This window comes from Aedes albopictus, chromosome 3, assembly GCF_035046485.1.
Source record: "Aedes albopictus strain Foshan chromosome 3, AalbF5, whole genome shotgun sequence".
NCBI lineage: Eukaryota > Metazoa > Arthropoda > Insecta > Diptera > Culicidae > Aedes > Aedes albopictus.
In genome coordinates this window covers 303,505,614-303,531,465 of record NC_085138.1, presented here as the reverse complement: position 1 = coordinate 303,531,465, position 25,852 = coordinate 303,505,614, and the positions used below count along the sequence as shown (strand labels likewise).

At 40.8% G+C, this 25,852-nt stretch overlaps 1 protein-coding gene across 2 annotated transcripts in view; it reads right to left on the bottom strand.

The window, feature by feature from the left end:
• The window catches only part of LOC109413122 (formin-J), a 401,246-nt gene that overhangs the window by 21,354 nt on the left and 354,040 nt on the right, over nt 1-25,852 (bottom strand). The window contains exons 3-4 of one of the 2 annotated variants that reach the window (XM_029857359.2): nt 11,922-12,145; nt 2,033-2,171 (exon numbers count right to left, since the gene is read on the bottom strand). In XM_029857359.2, coding sequence (XP_029713219.2) covers nt 2,033-2,171; nt 11,922-12,145 — 363 coding nt within the window. Of the gene's footprint in view, nt 1-2,032; nt 2,172-11,921; nt 12,149-25,852 lie in introns of both variants that reach the window. The other variant, XM_029857358.2, reaches the window with a different exon arrangement.

Here is a 25,852-nt window from a genome sequence, read left to right as displayed (position 1 = left end):
GTGCACGATGAATTCCAAGCGCTCACTGAAGTAATTGGGGGTCAATAGCATTGTCAAAGATAATGTCAAATAGCTCGACAATAGTCTTGAGTAAGCGTTAGCTGCTCGCTACAGTAGCGGTCTCCATACTACTATGTAGCGCGCTGCATGGTCGAATGCCCTTATGGTGAATCGTGACGCAATTCGAGAGTACCAAAGGTTGATGTGCGCGCATACCTCACGGCCTCAAAGGACGTGGTATGCGTGCTAGCGGCCATGATGCCCATAGCACTAGTGGTGGCAGAGGACGAAGAGTGCTTCGACCGATGCGGCATAAGAGGCGCGAGGCGAATCTTCAGAACATCGTCTATGCTGAAGTGGCAGAGGAAATGGGATTCCTCCAGCAATGGTAGATGGACACACAGGCTCATACCGAGCATGTCCAAGTGGACGAGCGGACCTCATGCACGCGAAAAAAATCCGATCCCATATCCATGAACAGAAAATCATCGTCATGACGAGGCGAACTTTAGCTTGACACAATTTCTGTAAGGCCATGGATGTTTTAGGTGGTATCTTTACAGATTCGGACACGTAGGCTCTCCCGATGTCCGGAGTGTGCAGACTGCGACGAGATTGCGCGGCATGTGCTCTTTGAATGTCCACGTTTCGTGGAGCAAAGGTCGAGTATGCAGGAGGTATGCGCCTGAAAACATTGTTGAAAGAATGTGTATTCGGTTACTTCTACGGTTTCTCGAATCGTACTTGAACTTCAGAAAAAATGGTGAGCCGTACAACAGCTAGATAAGATGGCCCCTTCCCCATCTAGGAGCTTGAGTTCAACGCGTAGTTTAAGTACCAGCCAGGACCAGAGCCTCCAGGGGAGAGTGAACAGGCGGTAGCTGCTTACTATTAGAGTTTACTCATGTACGGTTCCCCTTTCCAGAAGTCATCCCTAATGGGCGTACTCCAAAGGTAAGGAAGAGAGAAAGTGAGAGAAGTGAGAGAAAGTATCTGACCAGCAGATTATCTCAATCTATAAAAAGGACTCCAAACGTTCAGGACGATTGGAAGCAATTCGTCCATGACTAGTGAAGGCGAATGCTTCATCCGGCGTAGACTCACCGGTACGAGTTGTAGCACATTAAATATTCATTAAGACGGTGGACAAGCTGTGGAGTCCCCGACGATAGAAGAGGTAACCAAGGCTATCAAAAAGCTGAGAGAACAGTAACGATGCTTAAAAGGACGAACTCCCGACAGAACTAAGTAAGTAAATGAAAATCATTGTCTTGTGAATGGCATGCCAATATGTACGATATTCCATATGAAACGCTTGTTGGTTAAATCAAATTAATCCAAACATTATTGGACAAAATAGTTCAAATATGTACATTCCAATATCCTGTTCAGTTTGCAAGATGAGCTTGCTAGTGTCATTTCCCCTCATCTAAAATAACGATTGAGTGAGTTGATGAAGTCTACAACGCCACCACTTTCATCTTCACTAGCTCTGAACAACGCGCTTCCAATCGCAAAACTAATATTTATTCAAATTTTACGACCGCTAACAACTATCTGAGGCATCATGTTGTTTGAGATAAACTACGACGGTGTAGACACGCAAGTACGCAACAACGCAGGGAACACCCAGATTATGATGGTCCCGCAAACACTTCTTTGTTTGTTGCCGCTTTTGAAGTCAAATCGTCGTATGCCATCTCACTATAATAGACAGTTTATTGGCGGGGCGGCGATGATGGGCGCTGAAGCTAGCGCTGAAGATAAGTTTTCGAATTGGTTAGTCGAGGATAAATACTACAAACCAGATGACGCAAAAGTCCCTTACATAGATTTGGACACCTGACGTAACGGCAAAATTACATGGCACGTGGTGTTCAGACGAAGAGTATCGGCTAATCGTGACACCAACCGAACGACATAAATTAGTTTTTAATTGATTGAAATCACTTCTACACGATAGCGAACGACATTTCGGGAAATGCGTTTGCCGAATAATTGCTCCAAATATGGCGCGACGCGGCAAACTTACCTGGGTTTACGGATCCAGCCGCCGGGCCCTGGGGCATGACTTTCCTCACGAAAATGCCCTCCTTGAGACCGCCGTACACTTCCACCCCCAGTCCGGTGAAGTCGGAACCGCGCAGCGAAACCAACCGAGGAGTGGCCGCCTGGATGGAAGAGAGCGAGAAAGAAAGGGAAACAAATCGTGAGTTGTGGATGATGAGATCGCGAGTCGATGTGATTAATTGGGTTAATTATGGTACATACGGTCGGTGTCCGTCGAGTTGGACATTGCGCGGGTTATGTAAATATTTGTTTGGGGTTTTGTGGAGTCTCTCGGTTCATTTGGTGATCGAATCGAATTGACTGAATTGTGCGAATGTTTTGATCGATATTCGAGTATCGAACGTCGTTGAATGGGTTCAGTGGAATGTGAATGAAAGCAGGTGATCGGTACGATCGACGATGAACGGAGGAATTTGAGGAGAAGACGGAAAGCGAAAACTATTTAAAGAGTGCTTGTCTTTTTGCGGCTTTGGGCGAGAAACATCAATCAAAACAGGTGAGATTTTTGACCAACTTGATGGCTTAATGGTCGGTTTGCGATTTTTGGAAGGCAGGAAATTTGAGTTTGTGGGAAATTATAGTCGACAATTGGAACCCGGCTGAAATCTTATACGTGTGATCAGTTTCATAACTTCTATGATATTTATTACACCTGTCCAAGATGTAGTTTGATTGATTAATTTTAAAAGTGAACATTGCGTATGCTGAGCTTACATAATGCAAAAGGATTTCCATTTCAGCTTCTGTCTTGGTTCAACTTATGTAAAATATCAAACTGTCGTATGCTGGAAGTCCATGAACAAGTGATGCGTTGGGACCTGGTATTCACGGCATTTCTGGAGGATTTTTACCGTAAAATCTGATCTGTTGTCGACGTGCCGTCGATGAAGCCGGCTTGATAACCCATGAGCTCATTCGTTTCAGGTGACAGACGATTGCCCGAGCAAAGGTGAATAACAAAATGATAACAAGTTCTATTACCTGATTATCATTCGTTTGATAATTGAGTTTTTTATCATTTAGGTTGAATTAAGAGCCAACATAACAGAAATGATAACTCAAATTTACTTCTCGAATACCAACATAAAAAGACACGGACAACGTCTTCAGCTTTCGGCTGTACAGACTGTTTTAAACTTAACATTAGACAACGGACAACGGGGTATGCACCAGTGGGAACGGGGAAGAAACTATACTCACGAAAAGTTTCAACGCCCGAAGCGGGAATCGAACCCTCACCCCATAGCATGGTGCGGTTATAAGCTTGGTGACCCTAACCGCACGGCTACGAGGCTTCACTAAACATGATAAGAAGTGGAGTTATCATTGAGTTCAAGATGATAACTAATTGTGTTATACAATATTTTGTTCAACATTGCATTTAGTTATCAACATGAAAAAATACAGCTGATTGTTAGCTGCTTTTGTTATCAATTAGTTATCATTCAGAACTGTTTTATCGATGAAAATAGTAAAAATCTAGTTTACCGACATCGTCAGAAATTGAAAAAAGTTTCTTATAATTCACAACCCATGTTTTCAACTATTGCGTCCAGCGGGTCTCGAACTCTGATCGAGTGATTGCTGGTCGCAGCCGATAGCCTAAGGTTGTATCGTGGTGGTCGGCGGCACTGTTGCTGATAGAGTTTTTGATCTGAGTCTATGTCACCAAGATAGGTCCTGTCGTCAATGATGTCGGAGAAGTGCCATCCATCAGTCAGTACGTGGACGATTTATGATTATGTCTTCTGTGGTGATACCCCTGATCTCCAGTTGCACCGATAAGGGAGACCGTGCAGGAAGTAACCCGGGTAGAGGTACCGTAATCAGGGGTCGAATTGATCACTTTAAAACAACTTTTGCGGATAACATCAATGCCTGTTCAAATATTGCCAAAAGAATTTCTGTAAAACCAGAAAACAGAGAATTCACGGGAAGTCATATTAGCAATTGATTGTTTAGTAGCAATGATTTAAGCTAAATGAGAAATACATTGCAAATCCCTTGAAAAAATAAGGCAAATCTAACTTTTTTCTAAAAAAATAAAGTCTACACTCATCTCTAGATATCTACGAACCAGATGACGTAAAAAGTTTAAGATCATTACGTCGCTTCCCGGAAAAAAATGAACTATTGAATTTTCTGTTGGAACCATTGATTTACAATAGAAAGTTCCGTACACATAAGAATGTATTGTTTTTCAATTGTGAATAATATATTTGCAAATTGCATCATCAATAGAATCACATTAGATTTTCATGTAATATTAAATTCTATTGTTTACCATATGTTTTAACATACGCATTTCCAATTTTTTTGGTGTGTTTTTATCTCCACATTATAGATTTTTTTTACCGTGCATGTTTTGATGTCAGTTGTCTGTGCAAAAAAACAAAAAGTTTTGCGGTGGTGTTTTCCGAGGTGTTTTCCTCAGTACGTATTCCAATTGATCCGGCCAAAACCGGTAAAAAATCCTCCGGATCGCGCTTGGCTTGGTGCTAGGTGTTTCCAAAGTAAAAAGGTCTGATCCCAGCCGACAGTACGATACAGTTCAAGGTGGCATTTCGGTGTTCGGCAGCGTGAGCTTCAAGCGCAGATGAATCGATCCAACTGTCGACGATAACCATCGCCGCCTACGAGGAGTACCGGATCAATGTGGAAAAGTTGCAGAACGAAAGCTGAAGGAATTTTCTGATGTGCTGAGAAAGGTAGGATTTTTTAGGGAATTTAGAACTATTCTAATTCATATCGCCCTACGGTTTGAAGAACAATTTTATGATAATTTCAGGTTCGATGTAGACTGCGGCATTCGTGTTCAAAATCCCATTACAGCGGAAGATTTAGTGGATGCGGTACGCTTACGACCCCGGGCACAGGAAAATTTCCGGATACAAATTTGTGGCAAGTAGGAAGGAGGCTATCCCCAATGTAGCATGGTAAGAGGTGAGGGGAAGGGGGTTCGTTGGTGTAGGTAGGAACACGGTACCCATCTTAAGAATTGACCAATCCAAAAGCCTCTGTGGTATTGATTTGGGTTCAAATTTCCCGTGTATAAAAAACTGTAAGAACTTTGTAAACATCTTTTGTTCTCAGGCTTGCTAGGTTCCGAGAGATAAATTTTAATAGTCACTATTGATAATAAGAACCTCTACACTTGCCATAATCAATAGTGGAAGTAGAATCCATAGAATTGGAGCAGTTTTTTGTGTCATTTTGTTGTTTAGGGCAAGGCTTAGGAGTAACCCGTATAAAAATGAACCATCGAATCTGTTGTAAAACTGTAGACTACCAATAGTTTCTTATGTTGAAAATTTCATTCGTTTCATTAAATTTATTACTGAATTAGAACTATCTTTGGCATATGGACGTTATGAAAGGTCTTCTTATATACGTTCGCTCTCTAAGACTGGAACACATATCATAAGTTTAACCCAATCGGTGCAAATTTATGCTATGGGCTCCAGGCTTTAGTCTAACGGGTGTCTTCATTGCCAGAAGAATGGTCAAGCACGCTGTAGTGATACTATGTACCTCATCACCCACTAAATGCAACTACATTAGTGGACTAATAACTCTTAGCGCGATGGGCACGGTTCCATCATGCCGCAAAAAGTGTTGCCACATATAGTGTTTAGTTTGCTAAATCCAGTTAGAGACGAACCAGCCAAGGGCTTAAAGTCTCTATAATAAAGACAAATCAATCAATCAATAAATCCAGTTATCTGGCTGGTGGGGCATGGGAGCCTAAGCTTCGACCATTAATGCAATTAGACGTTACTTTAGACATGAGTGATTCGAATATTTGAAGAACTTTTCAAGTTATATAAGCTTCTGTAGACAAAATTTAAGTAACTTAATTTGTGCAATCACTTTTGTGTCATTTTGGGGAAACATGTCTCAAAATAACAAACAAAATTTGTTATATATTTAATATATCATAGAATTAGAATCTTATTTTGCATTTGAATGCTTCGAACAAATCTTTTAATATAGATTCAAGCTGTAGTAAATCGAGTATATTTAAGTGCTACAATAATGGTGAGGCACGCTGTAATGTTACTTTTGTACCTCATCACCTACTAAATGCAACTACATTAGTGGTCTAATAGCACTTAGCGCGCTTAGGCACGGTTCCATCATGCCGCTTATAGTGTTGCCACATATAATGCTTAGTCTGCTAAACCCAGTTATCTGGCCAATGGGGCATGGGAGCCCAAGCTTCAATCATTAATGCAATTGAACATTACTCGATTTACGACATGATTGATCCAAATATTAGATAATTGTTCGATCTGTGTTCTTCAAATGTAACCCTGAATGTAGCATAAAATATACAAGCTTCTAGTCCAAATGCATAAAGATAGTTCAGATTCACTGTTTTTCAGAATTTTCTCAAGCAATCAGTAACAAAAGTAAAAAGCAGAAATAGATCAAATCATGCCAAAATGTTCATAATCGCTTGTAAAATAATTCCTAAACATTAGAATTTTCTGTTTCACAATAGAAAACAATTCCTAAACCATTGGATAGGGCAAAACAGTATGTTCCGTAATCACAATTGAAAGCAATTACATAACAATAGAATCTAATGTGTAATTAAGTCACTGCTCAAAGAACATATGATAACATAAGAATCTTGTGTATCACAATAGAAAACAATTCCCAAACCATTGAATCAAATGTGGAATCAGTAATAAAATTACTACTCAAAACAATATGTTTACCGTGCAATTCACTGTTTGAAACAATTCGAAAGCATAAGAATCTTCTGTATCACACAAGGTATCACAATAGAAAACGATATCCAAACCATTGAGTTCAATGTAAATACAGTACAAACAGTATATTCTGTTTCACAACAGAAAACAATTCCAAAACAATTGAATCAAATGTGGAACCATAAATAAAATCACTACCCAAAACAATACGTTTACCGTGCAATTCACTTTTTGGAACAATTCGAAAACATAAAAATCTTCTGTTTCACAATAGAAAACCATCCCCAAACCATTGAATCTAATGTAAGATCACAGTTCAAAACAGACAGTTCTTGGCATATTTAACAGTTCAAAATAATACAAATACATAAAAATCTACGGTATATTTGATTTCCCGTATATGTATTAACAACATTTCATACATTAGAATCTTCTGTGGGGGTGGAAGCTCAGGTAAAATATTATCTCCTGGGCGCCCATTAAAAACACCACCCCCGGCGAAGACTGGCGCTCGAGCCTAGCTATTTAGCATTGTAGTTGGAGGAAATGCCAACGCAGAACCCGTAGCTTCCGGGAAGGTAAGCCCAGCTCCCTGGGTTAGTGGGTTGGTGTCAGGCCCTGCGAGCCAGCCGTAAAAAAGACTAGCACCGGAAAATCAACAAGAGAAGAATGCGAACCGATACCAATGGCAACGATCACAGCGACGAAAAGGGACTTGCGATTGGAAGCTCGGTACGTGGAACTGCAGATCTCTCAACTGCATCGGGAGCACCCGCATACTCGCCGATATACCGAAGGACCGCGGGTTCGGAATCGTAGCGCTGCAGGAGGTGTGTTGGACAAGATCTATGGTGCGAACGTTTAGAGGTAGTCATACCATCTACCAGAGTTGCGGCAACACACGTGAGCTGGGAACAGCTTTTATAGTGATGGGTGACATGCAGAGGCGCGTGATCGGTTGGTGGCCGATCGACGAAAGAATGTGCAGGTTGAGGATCAAGGGCCGATTCTTCAACTTCAGCATAATAAACGTGCACAGCCCTCACTCCGGAAGCACTGATGATGACAAAGACGCATTTTACGCGCAGCTCGAAGGCGAGTACGACCGCTGCCCAAACCACGACGTCAAGATCATCATAGGGGATCTAAACGCTCAGGTAGGCCAGGAGGAGGAATTCAGACCGACGATTAGAAAGTTCAGCTCCCACCAGCTGACGAACGAAAATGGCCTACGCCTCATCGATTTCGCCGCCTCCAAGAACATGGCCATTCGTAGCACCTTCTTCCAGCATAGCCTCCCGTATCGTTACACCTGGAGATCACCACAACAAACGGAATCGCAAATCGACCACGTTCTGATTGATGGACGGCACTTCTCCGACATTATCGACGTCAGGACCTATCGTGGCGCTAATATCGACTCTGATCACTACCTGGTGATGGTTAAACTGCACCCAAAACTCTCCGTTATTAACAACGTACATTACCGGCGGCCGCTCCGGTACGATCTAGAGCGACTGAAGCAACCGGATGTCGCCTCAGCATACGCGCGGAATCTCGAGGCAGCGTTGCCGGACGAGGGCGAGCTCGATGTGGCCCCTCTAGAGGACTGCTGGAGTACAGTGAAAGCAGCCATCAACAACGCAGCCGAGAGCACTATCGGGTACGTAGAACGGAGTCGACGAAACGATTGGTTCGACGAGGAGAACAGAGTGGTTCTGGAGGAGAAGGATGCAGCGCGGGCGGTAATGCTGCAGCATGGAACCCAACAGAATGTGGAGCGATACAGACAGAAGCGGAAGCAGTAGACCCGTCTCTTTCGGGAGAAAAAGCGCCGCCTGGAAGAAGCGGAGTGCGAGGAAATGGAACTGCTGTGCCGTTTACAGGAAACACGCAAGTTCTACCAGAAGCTCAACGCATCCTGCAAAGGCTACGTGCCGCAAGCCGAAATCTGCAGGGATAATGACGGGAGCCTCCTGACGGACAAACGTGAGGTGATCGAAATGTGGAAGCAGCACTTCGACGAGCACCTGAATGGCGAAGAGAATGTAGGCACGGAGGACCAAGGCAGCGGAGGAAATGACTATGTTGGTGCAGCAGAGGACGGGAACGAACCAACTCCCACGCTGAGGGAAGTTAAGGATGCCTTCCACCAGTTCAAAAACAACAAAGCGGCTGGTAAGGACGGTATCGCAGCAGAACTCATCAAGATGGGCCCGGAAAAGTTGGCCACCTGTCTGCACCAGTTGGTAGTCAAGATCTGGGAAACCGAACAGCTACCGGAGGAGTGGAAGGAAGGGATAATCTATCCCATCCACAAGAAAGGCGACACATTAATGTGTGAGAACTTTCGAGCGATAAATGAGTTCGTGGGAAGTTACCAAGCCGGTTTCATCGACGGCCGGTCGACAACGGACCAGATCTTCACCGTACGGCAAATCCTCCAGAAATGCCGTGAATACCAGGTCCCAACGCATCACCTGTTCATCGACTTCAAAGCGGCATACGACAGTATCGACCGCACAGAGCTATGGAAAATTATGGACGAGAACAGCTTTCCCGGGAAGCTGACTAGACTGATAAGAGCAACGATGGACGGTGTGCAGAACAGCGTAAGGATTTCGGGTGAACTATCCAGTTCATTTGAATCTCGACGGGGACTACGACAAGGTGATGGACTTTCCTGCCTACTATTCAACATCGCTCTGGAAGGTGTTATGCGACGAGCCGGGCTCAACAGCCGGGGTACGATCTTCACGAAATCCAGCCAATTTGTCTGTTTTGCGGATGACATGGATATTATTGCTAGAACATTTGGAACGGTGGCAGAACTGTACACCCGCCTGAAACGTGAAGCAGCAAAGGTCGGACTGGTGGTGAATGCGGCTAAGACTAAGTACATGCTGGTAGGTGGGACTGAGCGAGACAGGACAATCCTTGGCAGCAATGTTACGATAAACGGGGATACTTTCGAGGTAGTAGAAGAATTCGTCTACCTCGGTTCCTTGCTAACGGCTGACAATAACGTGAGCCGTGAAATACGAAGGCGCATAATCAGTGGAAGTCGTGCTTACTATGGGCTCCAGAAGAAACTGCGGTCAAAAAAGATTCACCCCCGCACCAAATGTACCATGTACAAGACGTTAATAAGACCGGTGGTTCTCTACGGACACGAGACATGGACGATGCTCGAGGAGGACCTGCAAGCACTCGGAGTTTGCGAGCGACGGGTGCTAAGGACGATCTTCGGCGGTGTGCAGGAGAACGGTGTGTGGCGGAGAAGGATGAACCACGAGCTCGCTGCACTTTACGGCGAACCCAGCATCCAGAAAGTGGCCAAAGCCGGAAGGATACGATGGGCAGGGCATGTTGCAAGAATGCCGGACAACAACCCTGGTGTTTGCTAACCATCCGGTTGGTACAAGAAGGCGTGGAGCGCAGAGAGCACGATGGGCGGACCAGGTGGAGCGTGATCTGGCGAGTGTTGGGCGTGACCGACGTTGGAGAGCTGCAGCTGCAAATCGAGTATTATGGCGGCAAATTGTTGATTCAGTATTATCATGAATTTGATGTTAACTAAATAAATGAAATGAGAATCTTCTGTTTTGCGAAAAAACTTGTATGGAAAAAAGTCCTTTTTTGTATTGTTACGATACTTAACAACCTATACAATTCAATGTGAAATGCTCATTCACATTTGATTCTATTGTTAGAAACATTTGATTCTATTGTTTTTCTACTGTTATTTTAACATTGAATTCTATTGTGAGAGTATGGTTTTCAATGGTACTGTTACATTAGAATCCTATGTTTTTCTATTGTATTTTTCATCCGGGTTAAGAGTTCCTAGTATGGAATTACAATGAAGTACCCGAGTGATAAATGTCACCCCGTTGATCAATTTGACCCCGGTTTACGGTACTGCAATACTGACGTTCAAAACGTGATATTGGTTTGATTGATATCAGAGATAAATGATCTGAAAATAATATCTGAAAAATGTTCCTGGAACATCTGAACCATATCAAAATTTGATATTTCAAGATCAAATCTAAATATGATCTGATAATGATGTTCCAGGAGTAAATTTAAGATATTATTTTTAGATCTTTTTTCTCTTATATCAATCAAATAAATATCACATTTTGATCTCAATATCAAAATATGCTCTTATTGAGCATTTTTCCTCTACCCGGGAAGTGCTGGTCATGTTCTGGCTGGTAGGCAACTAAGTATGCCCATGTTCTTGGAGGTGGTGAAATCGATAGTTTTCATTCGTAAGCTCGAGGACACTAAACTTTCAAACCGTTGATCTGAATTCCTCCTCCTAACCTGTGCGTTTAGGTCACCTATGATAATATTGACGTCGTGGCTTGGGCAGCGGTCCTTCTCGCGTTCGAGCTGCGCGTAGAATGCATCCATGTTATCAGTGTTTCCTGGCTGATTTTTCGATGTAATTCTCTTTTACGTCTGGCTCGCAGGGTCGGACATCAACCTTATAGTTTACGAAGGACCATACTTCACAGATGAGCTTACACCTTACAGTCTTTCCCTGGAATTCAGACGTCGATCAGCTGCCCTTTACATGGGGAACAGATGCTGTTGTGAAAGCAAACATCCCTCTTCTCTGTCAACCTACGGTCAAAGTTTCCATTGGGGTTGGTTACCCGACCTTTCCTAAGATTACTTGCAGTTTCCGGCCAGAACCACGAAACTACTGATCTCAAATGGGTTGTAAACTACGCTTTGCCCAGTACTCATCTCCTACTGCGGTCATCCACTTAACTTCACTTCCATCAAAGGCGATATCATTCTTTCAGTAAGCGTAGTTCATGGTTATGGTTCAGATTAGTTGAACGATGGTTGATGAATTACGGTAGAAGTAAAGTTTGTAGCAAGGTGAAGTATGATACTCAACGGTAGTCTGATTACAACATGTGCAAATCGTTTGACCATTCGCTTCAGAGCTTTTCGCAAAAATCGCCGTGTTAATTCCAACTCCCATTCACCGATCATACATTTTACGAGCAATTCCGACAGTCAATTAATATCGTCAAAAATTAATCCCTCGCGATTACCCAGAACCGAAGGACGGCACCTCTCGCACCGTCGCGTTGTGGTTGTCTGACTCACCTGAACGCAACTGTCGTCCACGGTTTTCCGCTTGTCCAGACTGTTCTGCTTGTTTGCCGGCGACGCCGCCGCCGCCGACGACGACGACGTCCAACTGGGATCCAGTGGGGATCCGCTGACTTTGCTGGCGTTGTGGGCTCCTCCATCGCCGGTTTTGAAGGCCGGATTATCGAACGCGAAGTCGTCCTTCTTGCTCTCGGGGTCTTCTGGGACCAGTTGTGAATCTGCTGCAAAGATGGAAAAAACAGAAAGACAAAACATGTTCATGTTAATGAAATCAATTAATAATAATTTGCTTAAACAACACATCGCATCGTGACACGGGGTTATCGCGGATGGGAGATGATTGGGTTGTGGAAGCCCCAAAGAGGGTGTAAAATTAATATAATCCGTAGAGGTGATCCCCACGATCATCAAGCGAAACAAGACCCATATTGCGGTCATGCGGATGCCGGCCGGCCAGTCGGCTGCTGGCTGGGTTGAAGCCTGGGCAAGTGCTTTTATTTCGTTTAACGAGTCGGGAAATGAACGTTCATATTTTTAACTGCCGAATAAGCGTTGTTTCGATTGCGGGCGGTAGACGGTGCGGGAGAAGGTGCGCAGTGCGAACGCGAGTAGCTGGAATAATTTATGTGGAAAGGTCGGCATAAACGCCTCATTACAGGCAATTATCGAATCGATTCGATCGATTAGTGATGTTGGGCCGCTATTTTGCTGCCACGGATCTATACAAGGCGAGTTGGGTTATTGGATAATTTTGTTTTGCTGAAGAAGAAATGCTGTAATTTTGTTGGGTACCTAGTATCATTGATTATGGTAATGGATGCGATAAAGTATTAATCCTTTAGTTAAAGTGCTCATCTTCAATTTTGCGAAACTTAAGAGGCTGCAAAAGGCTGATCGACAAGCTGGAATGAGTATCCAGCATTATTCTGTTCCTCACCAGTTGATCACCAGTTCAGAGCTTGTTAAGAGATACATGCCTAGTTGGACTCGTTAGATTCAGAAATTGATTCAGGTTATTGAGAACATATCCGAGAGAACCGGTTCGCTCGGATTAAGAAAACCCGGATTTCCAGGAACATGTTCAGCATGTCAGCCACAATAATGTTGAAAAGTCAGAAATTTGCCTCAACAAATTGCCTAATCAGTCTTGCATCAGTATCAGCCCATCAGTTGGTCATTTTAGGAAAGGATTCTCAAACAGCCTTCACTAGCAAAAAAACACTTTCTTACACCTTACCCCAACAATGTATACTAGTATGTTAGATTTCAGGAGCACTAGGGGACCGAACCTGTTTATTCGCATGACATATTAAGAGAAAATGCACATAAGAGTTCAGAGAGAAATTGTGATCTGAAGAGCTTTCTTGAGCAGCAGAAAAACATCTGACACGCAAGTTTAATGGCTATTGCGTTCTCGTTCGAAAAAATGAACGTTTATGACCCTAATAGAAATACGCATAACCATCAAGCCCCTTCAACGGCACCACGTTCACGTTGTGTATCACAAGCGTGCATTTTTCATGGTGTGTGTACTCGGTTCACGACGGGACTGCTTCCGGGTTAATTCATTTTTGACTAGCGTTCAGTTCAAACGCAACACTGTCTGAAAGAACAGCCTATGCTTAAAAGAAGGAAGAATGTCTGATAAAAAATCAGCAGCCTCACCATGTGAAAATGGTAAAATTATGAAACTTGAAAGAAAACCCTAGAAGGTGGAAAAACCTCTGATGATACAACTGCTGAGCTGTAAAATCCAAATACAGAACGGAAGAACAACTTGTGCCTAAAAGATTTCTGGTGAAAAATTTACCAGTTGGTACGGGAAAACGAAATGAATTTAATAAACGTGAAAAAACAGTCTATGCTCTAAAGAAGTAAAAATACATAATAAAAAGACAGCTGCTACAACATTTAAACGCAGTACAAATACGAAACTTGAAAGAATAGCCTAAGAAGGAAAAAAAAATCTGATCATTTCATTCAAACAAACGTCATTTGACCCAGGGATATTCCGATCTGCTAAGTAGAAATACCTGGACGAGGGAGTTTTCCCAGACGTTTGAAAGTTGCAGAGCCTGGTACTATCGATAAAAGTGGTAAAATCATCCGGAGGCCCGTCGGCATATACAGTACTGGATGAAATAAAGTGCGCATTGGCTGTTTTTCATACAAAATGCTCATGTTCAGGGGGTCGAATCTCAGCTTCTAATGCACCGATTGATCCCAAATTTTGTCTGGACATTCGTAATAACTTCAAATTTGATCTGTGAAAAAAAGAAAATATTTCCGAGCAAAACTTTTTAAAATATTGTAAAACTCCCATTTCAAGAAAAATAGCTAAATTGAGATTTTTTAATTATGTTGTGAACGGATTACATGATGTAAATGGTTTGTTCAGAAAAGTTGTGTATTTCGTTAGACTAATCAACTTTGCAAAAGAATGTATTTACCTTAAAATTGAAATTCCGGAATTATTCCAAAATCAAAATTTCTTTTCTTGAAATGGGAATTTTGCGATATATTGAAAAGTTTTGCTCAGAAATGTTTTTTTTTTCACAGATCAAATTTCAAGTTATTACGAATGTCCAGACAAAGGATCAATCGGTGCATTAGAAGCTGAGATTCGACCCCCTAAACATGAGCATTTTGTATGAAAAACAGCCAATGCGCACTTTATTTCGTCCAGTACTGTAGACCAATAATGCTTGATCGTCGCGGCAAAGAAGATTCTCAAGAAGATCATCATCAAAAAAGCTGTTGAGGTACCAAGTGTGCTGATGGTCTCTCGAGTAATCATATCGGCTTCCGGAAGCGAGCGGTTATGATCGACGATAAGCTTACCATTGGTACACACTTCGAAAAAAGCGTGTAATTTTATGTCATTTAACGCCGACATATAGCAGCGAGAAAATTGACATAAAAATAAGTTTGCCTTTATTTTTACACGATGCAAAACATATGCAAAGCAGTAATTTTACAGCACAGCTTTTTTGGTCGACATAACCTCAAACTTGTACCCGATACTTTCGATACTGATTACGAAAAATATGTAACTCACACATGATCCCCACCCGCCTCTTTCTTTGTTAGTTTCCAAAACTTTAAAACATTTTATGGCTTTTAAAATTTATATCAATTTATTTGTTACGACATGCTCTGTTCTGATAAACGGTCAGGTGAAAGAATGACGGCAGCTTTCCTGTTCAGGAAATCGGGCGAAACACAACTTCTAGCTCTTCGTGTTAGTTCTGCTGCTGGTGGCCTGGCTGGTAGTGCTGCTGATGGATCTTCCACGATGATATTCCTTGGGCGCCGGAAGGTTTCAGGGCACAAAAGCTGGTTGATTTGCCACTAATTCAATGTAAATAAAACGACTGCTTGCGAGTCGCATAAGTTGATGCACCTGTTTGACGTTTCATTAGTGCGTGTTCCGCGATTGTGTCACTGATCGTGTAAAATTTTGTCATATACACATGAATACTGATTGCCAACACTACAAATTATAAGCTTTTCGCTTGAAATTACGCAATCTTCATTTGACCACGCACGTTGTCACGATCGCATCAAATGTAACACAAAATTAAGTCTATTTTTAGTTTATGGCACGATAGATTACGTCTGTTCTTTATTTACGTTTCTTTTAAAATTCAGATTTTTTTAAGTGTGTAGTCACCTTGTTTGTGTATCAATTATGTCACGCAAAAATCGACCTTTTTCAACCCCCCTCCCCCCTATGTCACGCTTTTTGTATGGGACCTCAATATTTTTTGTAAGGATCTACACGTTGTACAAAACCCCCCTCCCCCCTAAAAGCGTGACGTAATTTGTGTACAACAAACCATGTGTATTCGTGGAATCGAAATCAGTTCTGTGCCTTCAGGGGACGGAGATGGTCGAGTGGCTCCGTAGCTTGGAGGAAAGAAGCTACCGTCTAACGACTTGGGAGTTGTAGGTTCGATTCCCACCGTAGCACGTGGACAAGAGGGAAGACAGCTCGGCGCAGAGCTCCACTTTGTTGATTGAACAACTCTGAGCTGCTAAGAGCTGCTCTAATAAGCTTGATGTATATGGCTACTTCGCTCGAAATTTGTTAAACCCACACGGAAAAGAGTGACATTTTCACATGAGTTGTGGCGTGGATGCAATCGAATATGAGTCTGATTTCCCGGAATACTTCAACTGACATAGTTTAGCACCATATATTCGATTACATGCATAATGCACGATTGGGGAAAGTGACACCCTTCCATAACTTTGTTAGCAAGTTACGGCAGTTGTCTTTTTGTTTCTACGTTTAAACTTTCATAGTCTAAATATGATTACTTATTTCAAATAAGAGTTAACACGGTTTGTGCCACTTCTCCACTTCCCAAGAACATCTGCAATTAGATTCAGATACTAAAGGACGTATATAAGTAAACTATTCAAAGCATGCCGAGCAATAACGATGGATCAGATATTTACCATGGGGATAATCTTAGGAAAATTACAGGAGTACAGCTTACAGACTCAACATCTATTAATTGCTTTTAAAGCAGCGTACGACTCAGTGGAAAGAAAGAAGTTTTGGCAGATAATATCAGAACATGGCTCTTCGACAAAAAGGTTTGTCAATCATGTCATGTTATTCATAAGTGGATAACCTGATTGCCTTAAATTTTTGATTTATCTTCCATCCCACTAGTCTGCACAGTGGGCCTGACCATTTTAATATTTGTGTCACATCTCTGATATGCTACAAATATTAATGCTGACAAGAAAATATCAAAAGAAGTTTTGATATTTCCAGGATGCTTTTCAATACTGGCTGTGCAAGCACTAGAATAGAATAAAATAAAATATTAGAACATGGTTCTTCGACGGATCGCGAACGATGTGACTAGCAGGTTTATGGCCTTGAAGCAGTGTGATGCTTTTCCAAATTTTGCGTTCCATATTGTCTCGAATGAGCGATTAGAAAGTTTGGCATGCAGAAGAATGACACTAGCATTATACATTCCCACGCTCCTTAGTGTCGCGGATGGTATTGATCTCATCGGCATCGATCGTAGAACAGTGGAAGTTGCTTGGAATCAAGCAAGAGGGTGACACTCACGATAGGCTGGACAAAGAAAATTTACATGATTGTGTATAAAGGCAGATGCAGGACTAGAGACGGTAGTGCTCCGGATGTGATTGATGGGGATGTGTTTGGAGTTGTTCAAGAATAAATGTATCTTGTATGTATCACTTATGACAAGTGACAATGACGTTTTCCGTGAAGTGAGAAAGCGTATTGTAGCTGCGTGTTGGACCTTTAACGGACTGCGTTACCAGTTTAGGTCCAGTAACTTACAAACGCAATTCTTGGTTGGAAAATAGAAAAGATACCCTCTCTCTAAAGAATCCAAGCAAATTTTCATTGCAAAAAATCGTAGCCACACTGGAAGCCTAACCCAGATCCAGTAAAGTCTTCTGTACAATTACCGGGACAATGAGTCTTAATGCAAGAATATAAAAGATGCCACTCTTCCGACATCACTATTGAATCAGTTTCCTTCCAACTTCTTTCAAGAATTTATAGTTTATTGCAGTTTCATCATAAATTTTCTTATAATACAACAAATGAAATAAATATCCACTTTTCAACCATTTCTCATGCCCCTATCTGAAGTCACGCACTATCCGCAATGCTCGCTTGGACTGCAATGACGATGACGACGGCCTACGGGAACAATTGCCAATTTGCGTTTAGCGGTCACGAAGAGTCCGCGTCCACGTCGACTGCTTGTCGCCCGTGTGTGTGGTGGATTACATATGTTATTACCCTACAAAGTTCGCAATAATTTCCCGCCCAATGCTCAATCAACCGGGTTCCCCGCTGTAACGAGCGTTGAAATTCCTTCCTCGGGCCAAAACAACCGTCCAGAACACGTTCCGCGCGAATAGGCTGTCTCCTCCAGCCACCACCGAGCAGCAGCAGCAGCGCTGCTGAGCCAGGGTCTCCACTCAAACTCTTTTGCGCTTGCTCTTGCTCTGGTTAAGCGAGCAGTTCATGTATCTTGATTCCCAAAGACCGCACAACAAATGCGCGTTTAATGAAGTAATATCTCTTGGATTGGAAAATGATAGGAATGTGGTCTCGTTTGGGTATCTTCCCCTTTGGAGCCATCACACGCTCTCTCAGAAGCTCTGACTGGATGCTATCTAGGCTTTCTGGTCCAGAAGCAACTAGGGTAAAAGCTCCCTTAGTGGAGCTAGTACCAATAGTGGTGGTAGTCCCAATTTAGCACTATTTCGAACAAAAAGTTTGCAAATGACATTTTTAATAGATGCATCATAACTAATTAATAACATTAATTCAGTTTTGTGTTCAGGACTTACCGAAAAACCTATTTTTAACAATTATTTTCCTTAATTTTTTTGCTCCTTTGCACCTATAGTGGTGGTAGTGTTCCTATAGTGGTGGGTCCCATAAGAATTCAATGGGATGCGCCACTATAGGAACCAATGTTAAACTTTACCTCCATAATAGGAACCGTGTACCTATAGTTGGTGCAAGTGATTTATTAGCAAAAACTGAAACAAACAATGGTTTTTACATTTTTCCTAGCAAATTTTAGTGAAAAACTACCGATTAACGTTTTCAGATTTTTTATTTTGTGGTATTATCAATTTTATTCAATTATTTTTCTACAAGGAGCTACTAATAGCACCACTATTGGTACATTTACCCTACCTACACTGTGGTGCATAATTGATCGGACAAACGCCGATTTTCATACAAAATGGCCAAGTTTGAGATGCTGTAACTATGGTTTGCTTTGATGGATTGAGCTCAATTTTTGACACGGAACTACAAATATGCTGAATTTTGTGTATACAAAGTAAAAAATGTTTTCGTTCACAGGTCTGGGCGTGGCAAGGCGTTGAAAATATTGCAAAAGTGATCGGACAGCGGCACGCGTGTAAATCAAAGGGGTACCGCTGTCCGATCACTTTTGCAATATTTTCAACGCCTTGCCACGCCCAGACCTGTGAACGAAAACATTTTTTACTTTGTATACACAAAATTCAGCATATTTGTAGTTCCGTGTCAAAAATTGAGCTCAATCCATCAAAGCAAACCATAGTTACAGCATCTCAAACTTGGCCATTTTGTATGAAAATCGGCGTTTGTCCGATCAATTATGCACCACAGTGTACCTGTATCGTTGGCGTTTACTATAACAATTTCGGACGCGGGACTTGTTTGTTAGAAGAGCGTAAAAATGTTTGCGGTTGCGCTTCACGCACTGACACATCCGGCGGCGACGACGACGTCGGTAGAGTTGTTGCTCGCCTAAACAGGTTCCGTCACTCACTGCTCCAGTGCAAGCAGCAGCAGCAATGTATGGTTGGGACAGGTTCTGGTTGTTTTTGGTCAAGCCCTCCCCGGGGGAAGATTCGCGATAAGAGGTCCCCTTTTTGTTGAACTGCGTGTCTCTCTACGGTAGGGGTTTTCAGATTTGTTTCCGTGCGTCGCTCAGGAAGCTCAAATTCATTTCTTTTTTGTTTTTTATTGAGTGCTTTTTTGAATATGAAATCCCTCCAGAATACTTCGTTTGAAATTTATAAAAAAATATTATTTTAAAATTTCTAAACGAAGTGGTCTGGAGGAATTTTAGGGAATACTGCCTCTAGGAATCCTTGAGCACGCCTATGGTACCCGATATGATTCTTATTTTTATTCAAAGCCTAGCCTAGCTTTGAGCTCAACTACAATAATAAGTAAAGCCTTCAAAAGTTTTCTCATGGGATATCTAAAAACTATTCTGTCGGAGTACTTCATGAACAACGTCGGAGCCCTTCGCAAATGCAACTAGAGAGAATTACCTGTATCTGTTTCTGTTCACGAACAAATTTCTCTTGAACACTCTGAAGAATATTCCTTAATATATTTTCAAAACACTTATTAGTAGTGTTACAAAAATGCCATGAATTGATGTGGATTTTTTTTTTCACGAATTTTCTTATGTAAGCTCTACAAGAACTCCAGAACAAATTCTTGGAAGAATTTTTGAAAGAATCACTTAGATATGCTTGAAGAATTTCCGAAAAAGTTATTAAGGTATTAATAGAAGAACTCCCAATGAAATTCCCGGAAAGTCACTCGAAGAAGTTGCTGGAAGAATTAAAAAATAAACTAAAAGTTATTCCCGATGGAACCCCTGGCGAAATTTTGAAGGAATTTCTGGAGGTAATCACTGGAGGAATCACCGAAGGAGTCGCTAATAGAATACCACAAGGAATATCTGGAAGAACGGCCCAGAGAATTATTGGAAGAACTCCCGAAAGAAATCCAGGATTAATTTTATTAGAAATCCCTACGGAAACTTCCGAAGAAATATTTTTGTTTTTTCCCGCTGTTGGGAAAATAAGGCCACTGCGTCCAAAAAGCTGAACTATTGCTTACTCAGATGAATTCTTGAAGGGATCTCAGTAGGGTTTCCCGAAGGAGTTCTAGAAACAAATCGATACCCTGAAGGAATTCCTGAAGGTTCTCGTAGAAGAATTTTTGGAAGAATTTTGAAGAGAATTCTCAAAATAATTCTTGAAGCGATTTCCTAAAAGAAAGAATGAATTTTCGATATAATTTCCTAAAATAAAAAAAAACTAACGACATTTCTTCATGAATCCCAGGAGGATTTTCCTGAAGAAACTTTGAAGCCATTTCCGAAGGAAATCTCGGAGAAATTTTCGAAGGAATCTCTGGAGGAATGCCCGAAAATAAATCTTTCGAAATACTCTGCGAAAGTTTTCCGCAGAACCTTTTGTGGAAATTCCTAAAGAAATTCTCTGGAGAAGTTTTTGGAGGGAATCCTGAAGATATTTTCAAAGTTACTTTGGAAGAATTTCCGGAACAAACATTTAGAACAAATTTCAACCTTCAAAATAATTTTTTGTTGGAAACCCAGAAAAAATTTCAGATTCAATTCGGTAAAGAATTCTCAAAGGCATCCCTGAGGAATTTTCTGAAGGATTTCTGAAGGTATTCTCTAGAGAGATTCATTAAGAAAATTCTGGAGAAAATCTCTAGGAAGTTTCTGCAGAAATTCCTGAAGGGATGCCCGGAATAATTTCCGAAAAAATCCTTGGAGCACTTCCAGACTTTTTTTAAAGAATTCTATAAGAAATCTCTCGAGGAATTTTAATAGAGATCACTGAAAAAATACCCCATTCCTGGAAAAATTCTTGCGAGAATTCTGTAAAGAAAAAATGGCAAATTCTTGGAAAACACTTTCAAAGAAACTCTGGAGAAATTCTCGAAGCAATCCCTGGAGGATTTTCCGAAATTTTCAGATTTTCCGAAGAAATTTCTGGAGGAAACGCTGGAAGTATTCTCAATCAAATTCTTCGAAAAATTATCGAATGGACCCCTGGAGAATTTTCTGAAGAATTTCTTGGAGGAACTTATAAAGAAGTACCTGATGAAAATTCTGGTAAAAATCTCTGGATTTCTGAACGAATTCCTGAAAGAATCCCTGGAGTTATTTCTTGGAAAAACTTATAAAGATATTCTCTGGAGAAGTACCTGATGAAAATTCTGGAAAAAATGTCTGGGAAATTTCTGAACGAATTCCTGAAGGAATTCCTGGAGGTATTTTCGAAAGAACCCTTGGAAAAGTTCCCGAGTTTCTTTGAGGAATCTATATAAATAAAAATGGAATGATGTTTGTATGTCACGAATAGGCTCGGGAACGGGTCAACAGATCGACATGATTCTTTCACTGTTGCATTCCACCAGGGCTCCGACGTGTTCGTACGAAAAAATAATTATAAAAAGTGACCGGGAAGGCAAGAAAAATGGGAAAATCAGAAATTCCATTTTGAGGGTTATTTCTTCATGGAACTGGATGTCAAAAAAACAGAGTAGGCAGGCAGGACGACGTTTGCCGGGACTGCTAGTTATATAATAAATCTCTCGAGGAATTTATGTAGATATCACCGAAAGAATACCCCAAGGCATCCTTGGAGGAATTCCCAAAGACATCCCTGGAAGAATTCTTTCAGGAATTCTGTAAAGAAAAAAAAAATGGCTGAGTCTTCTTGATTGAATCCTTCGTAGAATCCTCGAACAGATCCCTGGAGAAGGGAACTTCTGGGAGAATTCTAGAAAGACTTTTTTTAAGGATCCCTAAAAGAAACCCTGGTTGAATTCAAACAATTCTCGAGGAACTTTGGATTCATGAAAAATTTCCGGAGGATTTCCCAGAAGAATCCATGAAGTAATTTCCGAAGGAAGCTTTCAAAACTTCTGGTAGAAATCTCTATGGAATCGGTTGAGAAATTTCCGAAGGAAGTCCAGGAGAATACCCTAAGAAATCAATGGAGGAATGCATTTCCCTGAATTCAAACATCTCGAATGATCCATAATCCGAATGAAATTAATTTCAATGTTGCAGGTAATTTTATGGACAGTGAGGCTTGTGAGATTTTGTGGTGATTCCATGCAGGGGTTTTACAAGGAACTGTGGGCATTTAAGGGGACTTGCAGTGGAGTTTCATGGCGTTTTAAGAGGTTTCAAATGAGTTTTCGAGGGTTTTTAGCTCCTATTGGCTTTCATAATTGGTTTAGTGGGTTTCAAAGAGGTGCCTGAAGAATTTTAGGGCTTCCATATTGTTTAAGGTTCGGGAGTTTGAGAAAACTTCCCGTAAGTCTCAGGAGGGTTTTAAGAGGTTATATGGCGTTTCAAGTTTCAGGGGCTTCCGGTTGATGAGAAGTATACAAGGGTCTTTAGAGGGATTCTCGAAGGGTTCTAAAGGAACTCTAAGATGTTTGAAGGTTATTCAGAGGGTTTTAGGGGGCTTTCCGGGGTCTCAGGAGGTTTTATAGGAGTTTCAAGACAGTTTAAGACATTTCTGTGGGCTTCATGGGGTTCCAGGGAGTTCAACAGAAGCTTCTGAGAGTCTCAGAAGCGGCGGAATGAGATTGATTTCAAGTAACTTATTCTCAAAAGCAATTTTAGATGAAATCCCAGGAGGAATCCTTTAAACAAACTCTGGAGATATTTCAAAAGGAATCATAATAGATATTTCCAAAGATTTGTCGAAGGTGTTTTTGTAGTAATTCCCGCTTGAAAGTTTCCACAGGAATCTCTGGATGATTGTCGGAATCCGTGGAACAAGTGTCGATGGCATCTCAGGAAAAAAATCTCAAAATAATTTCTCGAAAGAATTCTCAAAAGAGTCTGTGCGGGGTTTACCACAAGAAATCCTGATTGAACCATCCAAGAAGCTTCCCAAGAAAGTCTAGAAGAATCCCTGTAAGAATTGTCGATGAAATACTCTGACGAATTATCTAAGGAGATTCTGGTCCAATTTTCGCATGAATTACTGAAATAATTGCTGGAGGAATACTATTGAAATTCCTGAAGGAATCAAAGAATCCTTGGAAGAAATCTGGAATTTAAGCCTTAGAAGTTTTCCGAACAAAAGCCTAGATGTGTTCTCGAACCCATTCAGAAATTTTCAAAGAAATATCTGGAGGAGTTCAAGCAGTACATGAAATGCGTGGAAAAATACTCCAACCTGGAGGAATTCCCGAAAGTAATCATGGTTGAATCTTCGAAGAAGTTTCCGGAGAAGCTCTGAAGAGCCATTTCAGACGAAATCCCCAGAGGAAATCTCAGAGGAATCTATGGTTGGTGGAATTCCTCAAGGAATTCTTGAAAAAAATACTAAAAACAACCTTTTTAAGAGTTCTCGAAGTAGTTCCTTCATAATTTCTCGGAGGAGTTCTTGAATCGCTTGAGGAATTTTAAGAGGAATGTGCGAAGAGTTTCCTTAAAAAATCTGCATGAATTCCTGAAAGAACTCTTGAAGGAGACCTGAAAAGTTTTCCGAAAGAATCTTTATGTGAAGAACTAGTATTATCGGTAAAATCACGAAAATAGAAAGAATAAAAAAATCTTGGGAGCAATTTTAGAGAATTTCTGCAGGAATTTCAGAATCTATGGAGGAACACCTGGAAGAATTCCCGATGGAATCTATACACACGGATAAATAGCTGATCAGTAGAGACGATAGTCTGCACCGGCACACAGTGGGAAAAATCGACCCAAAAAACGGATCTTTTAACGCCGCTGGTTTCGGTACGTGAAGTTGACCATTTCTGACGTAAAAAATTACGAGAAATCGATTGGTGCTAAATTCATTCACCGCACGGCACGGGAAGTGATCCATTTTGCCCCATTTGGCCCTTTTTTCATACAAAAAGAAAATCAAAATGTACTTTCAAACAACTAACACGACCGTAGATCGTTGAAAATAGCTGCGGGTGTAATAAGAGGTTAATATAAATCATAAAAATTCATGAAGGATTCTTTGAAATGCTTATTTTACCCCATATGCCCCAACAACTGCTGGAAATTGTGGATTTTATATAGTTATGAATGGATTTTTAAGGTTACTGATTTGAATTTGATTTTTTTGCATAAACAAAAAGCACTAGATAAGTTATCACCAGAATCATCTTCTGTAGTTGTCCAATTTGCCCCATTTTGCCCCATAATCATAGAAAAATGAGATTTAAAATGCATTTATAAGAAACAGATACTGCTATCGAACGTTGAAATTAGTTTTAGTTGCAAGTGGAAGCTAACAGTTATCATGCGCGTAAATGAAAAATATTTTCCCTATTTTACCCCACATGCCCCTAAAACTGCTGGATGATAACATTTTCCGTATTATTTTGTGATGTCACTGGTTGCAATACATTAAGTTCTGTTAATTTTTTTATGTACAAATACGGTTTATCAATTAGCTTTAGAATCATTCTCGAGAGGTACAAATAGCTGTCCATTTCACCCCAATTTGATTTGTTTTCGCCTTGATTGATTGATTGATTTCCCGCATTTGCTTATGTCCGAATTGCTGAAATTTTGGTACTGAAACCAATGCAATCGAAAGGACAGTTAAAATATAACTGGTGGGGAATTCAGGGTATTATAAGCATCAATGGTAATCTAATTTGTGGCAAATATGCACACAACTGATTTAATCAAGCATCTCAAATACATATAATTTGGTGCTTTAAGACCAAAGGGCCCCAATCAATCAATTTAGCGCATATTTGACATATTTCGTAAAATGCTTATTATGCCCTTAATTCCCCATCAAAAGCTGAAAATATAGAAAAAATCATATATATGTCTTTTTGATAACTTTGGTTTCAGTGCCAATGCTAATAAGGGAAATTAATTTATTCATTACCTGACAAAAAATCAGTGCAAAATAATTTATTCATTACATGACAAAAAATCACGGCTAATTGGGGTGAAATGGACAGCTATTCATACCATTCCGAAAATGATTCTAGTATAAATCGATAAACTGCATTTGTATATATCCAAGATGTTTCAGGACTTCATGTTTAGCATTCAGCAACATTACGAAACCATACAAAATTTGTTATTATCCACCAGTTTTAGGGGCATGTAGGGTAAAATAGGGTTAATATCTTTCATATATGCGCTTGATAACTGTTAGCTTCCAATTGCAACTAAAACTAATTTCATCGTTCCATGGCGGTATCTGTTTCTAATAAATACATTTTAAATCCCATTTTTCTATGATAATAGGGCAAAATGGGGCAAATTGGACAACTACTGAATATGATTCTGGTGATAACAGATCTAGCGCTTTTTGTTTATGCAAAAAAAAATCAAATTCAAATCAGTAACCTTAAAAATCCATTCATAATTATATAAAATTCACAATTTCCAGCAGTTGTTGGGGCATATGGGGCAAAATAAGCATTTCCAAGGATCTTTCATGAATTTTTATGATTTCTATTAACCTCTAATTACGCCTGCAGCTATTTTCAACGATCTACACTCGTGGTAGTTGTTTGAAAGAACATTTTTATTCTCTTTTTGTATGAAAAAAGGGCCAAATGGGGCAAA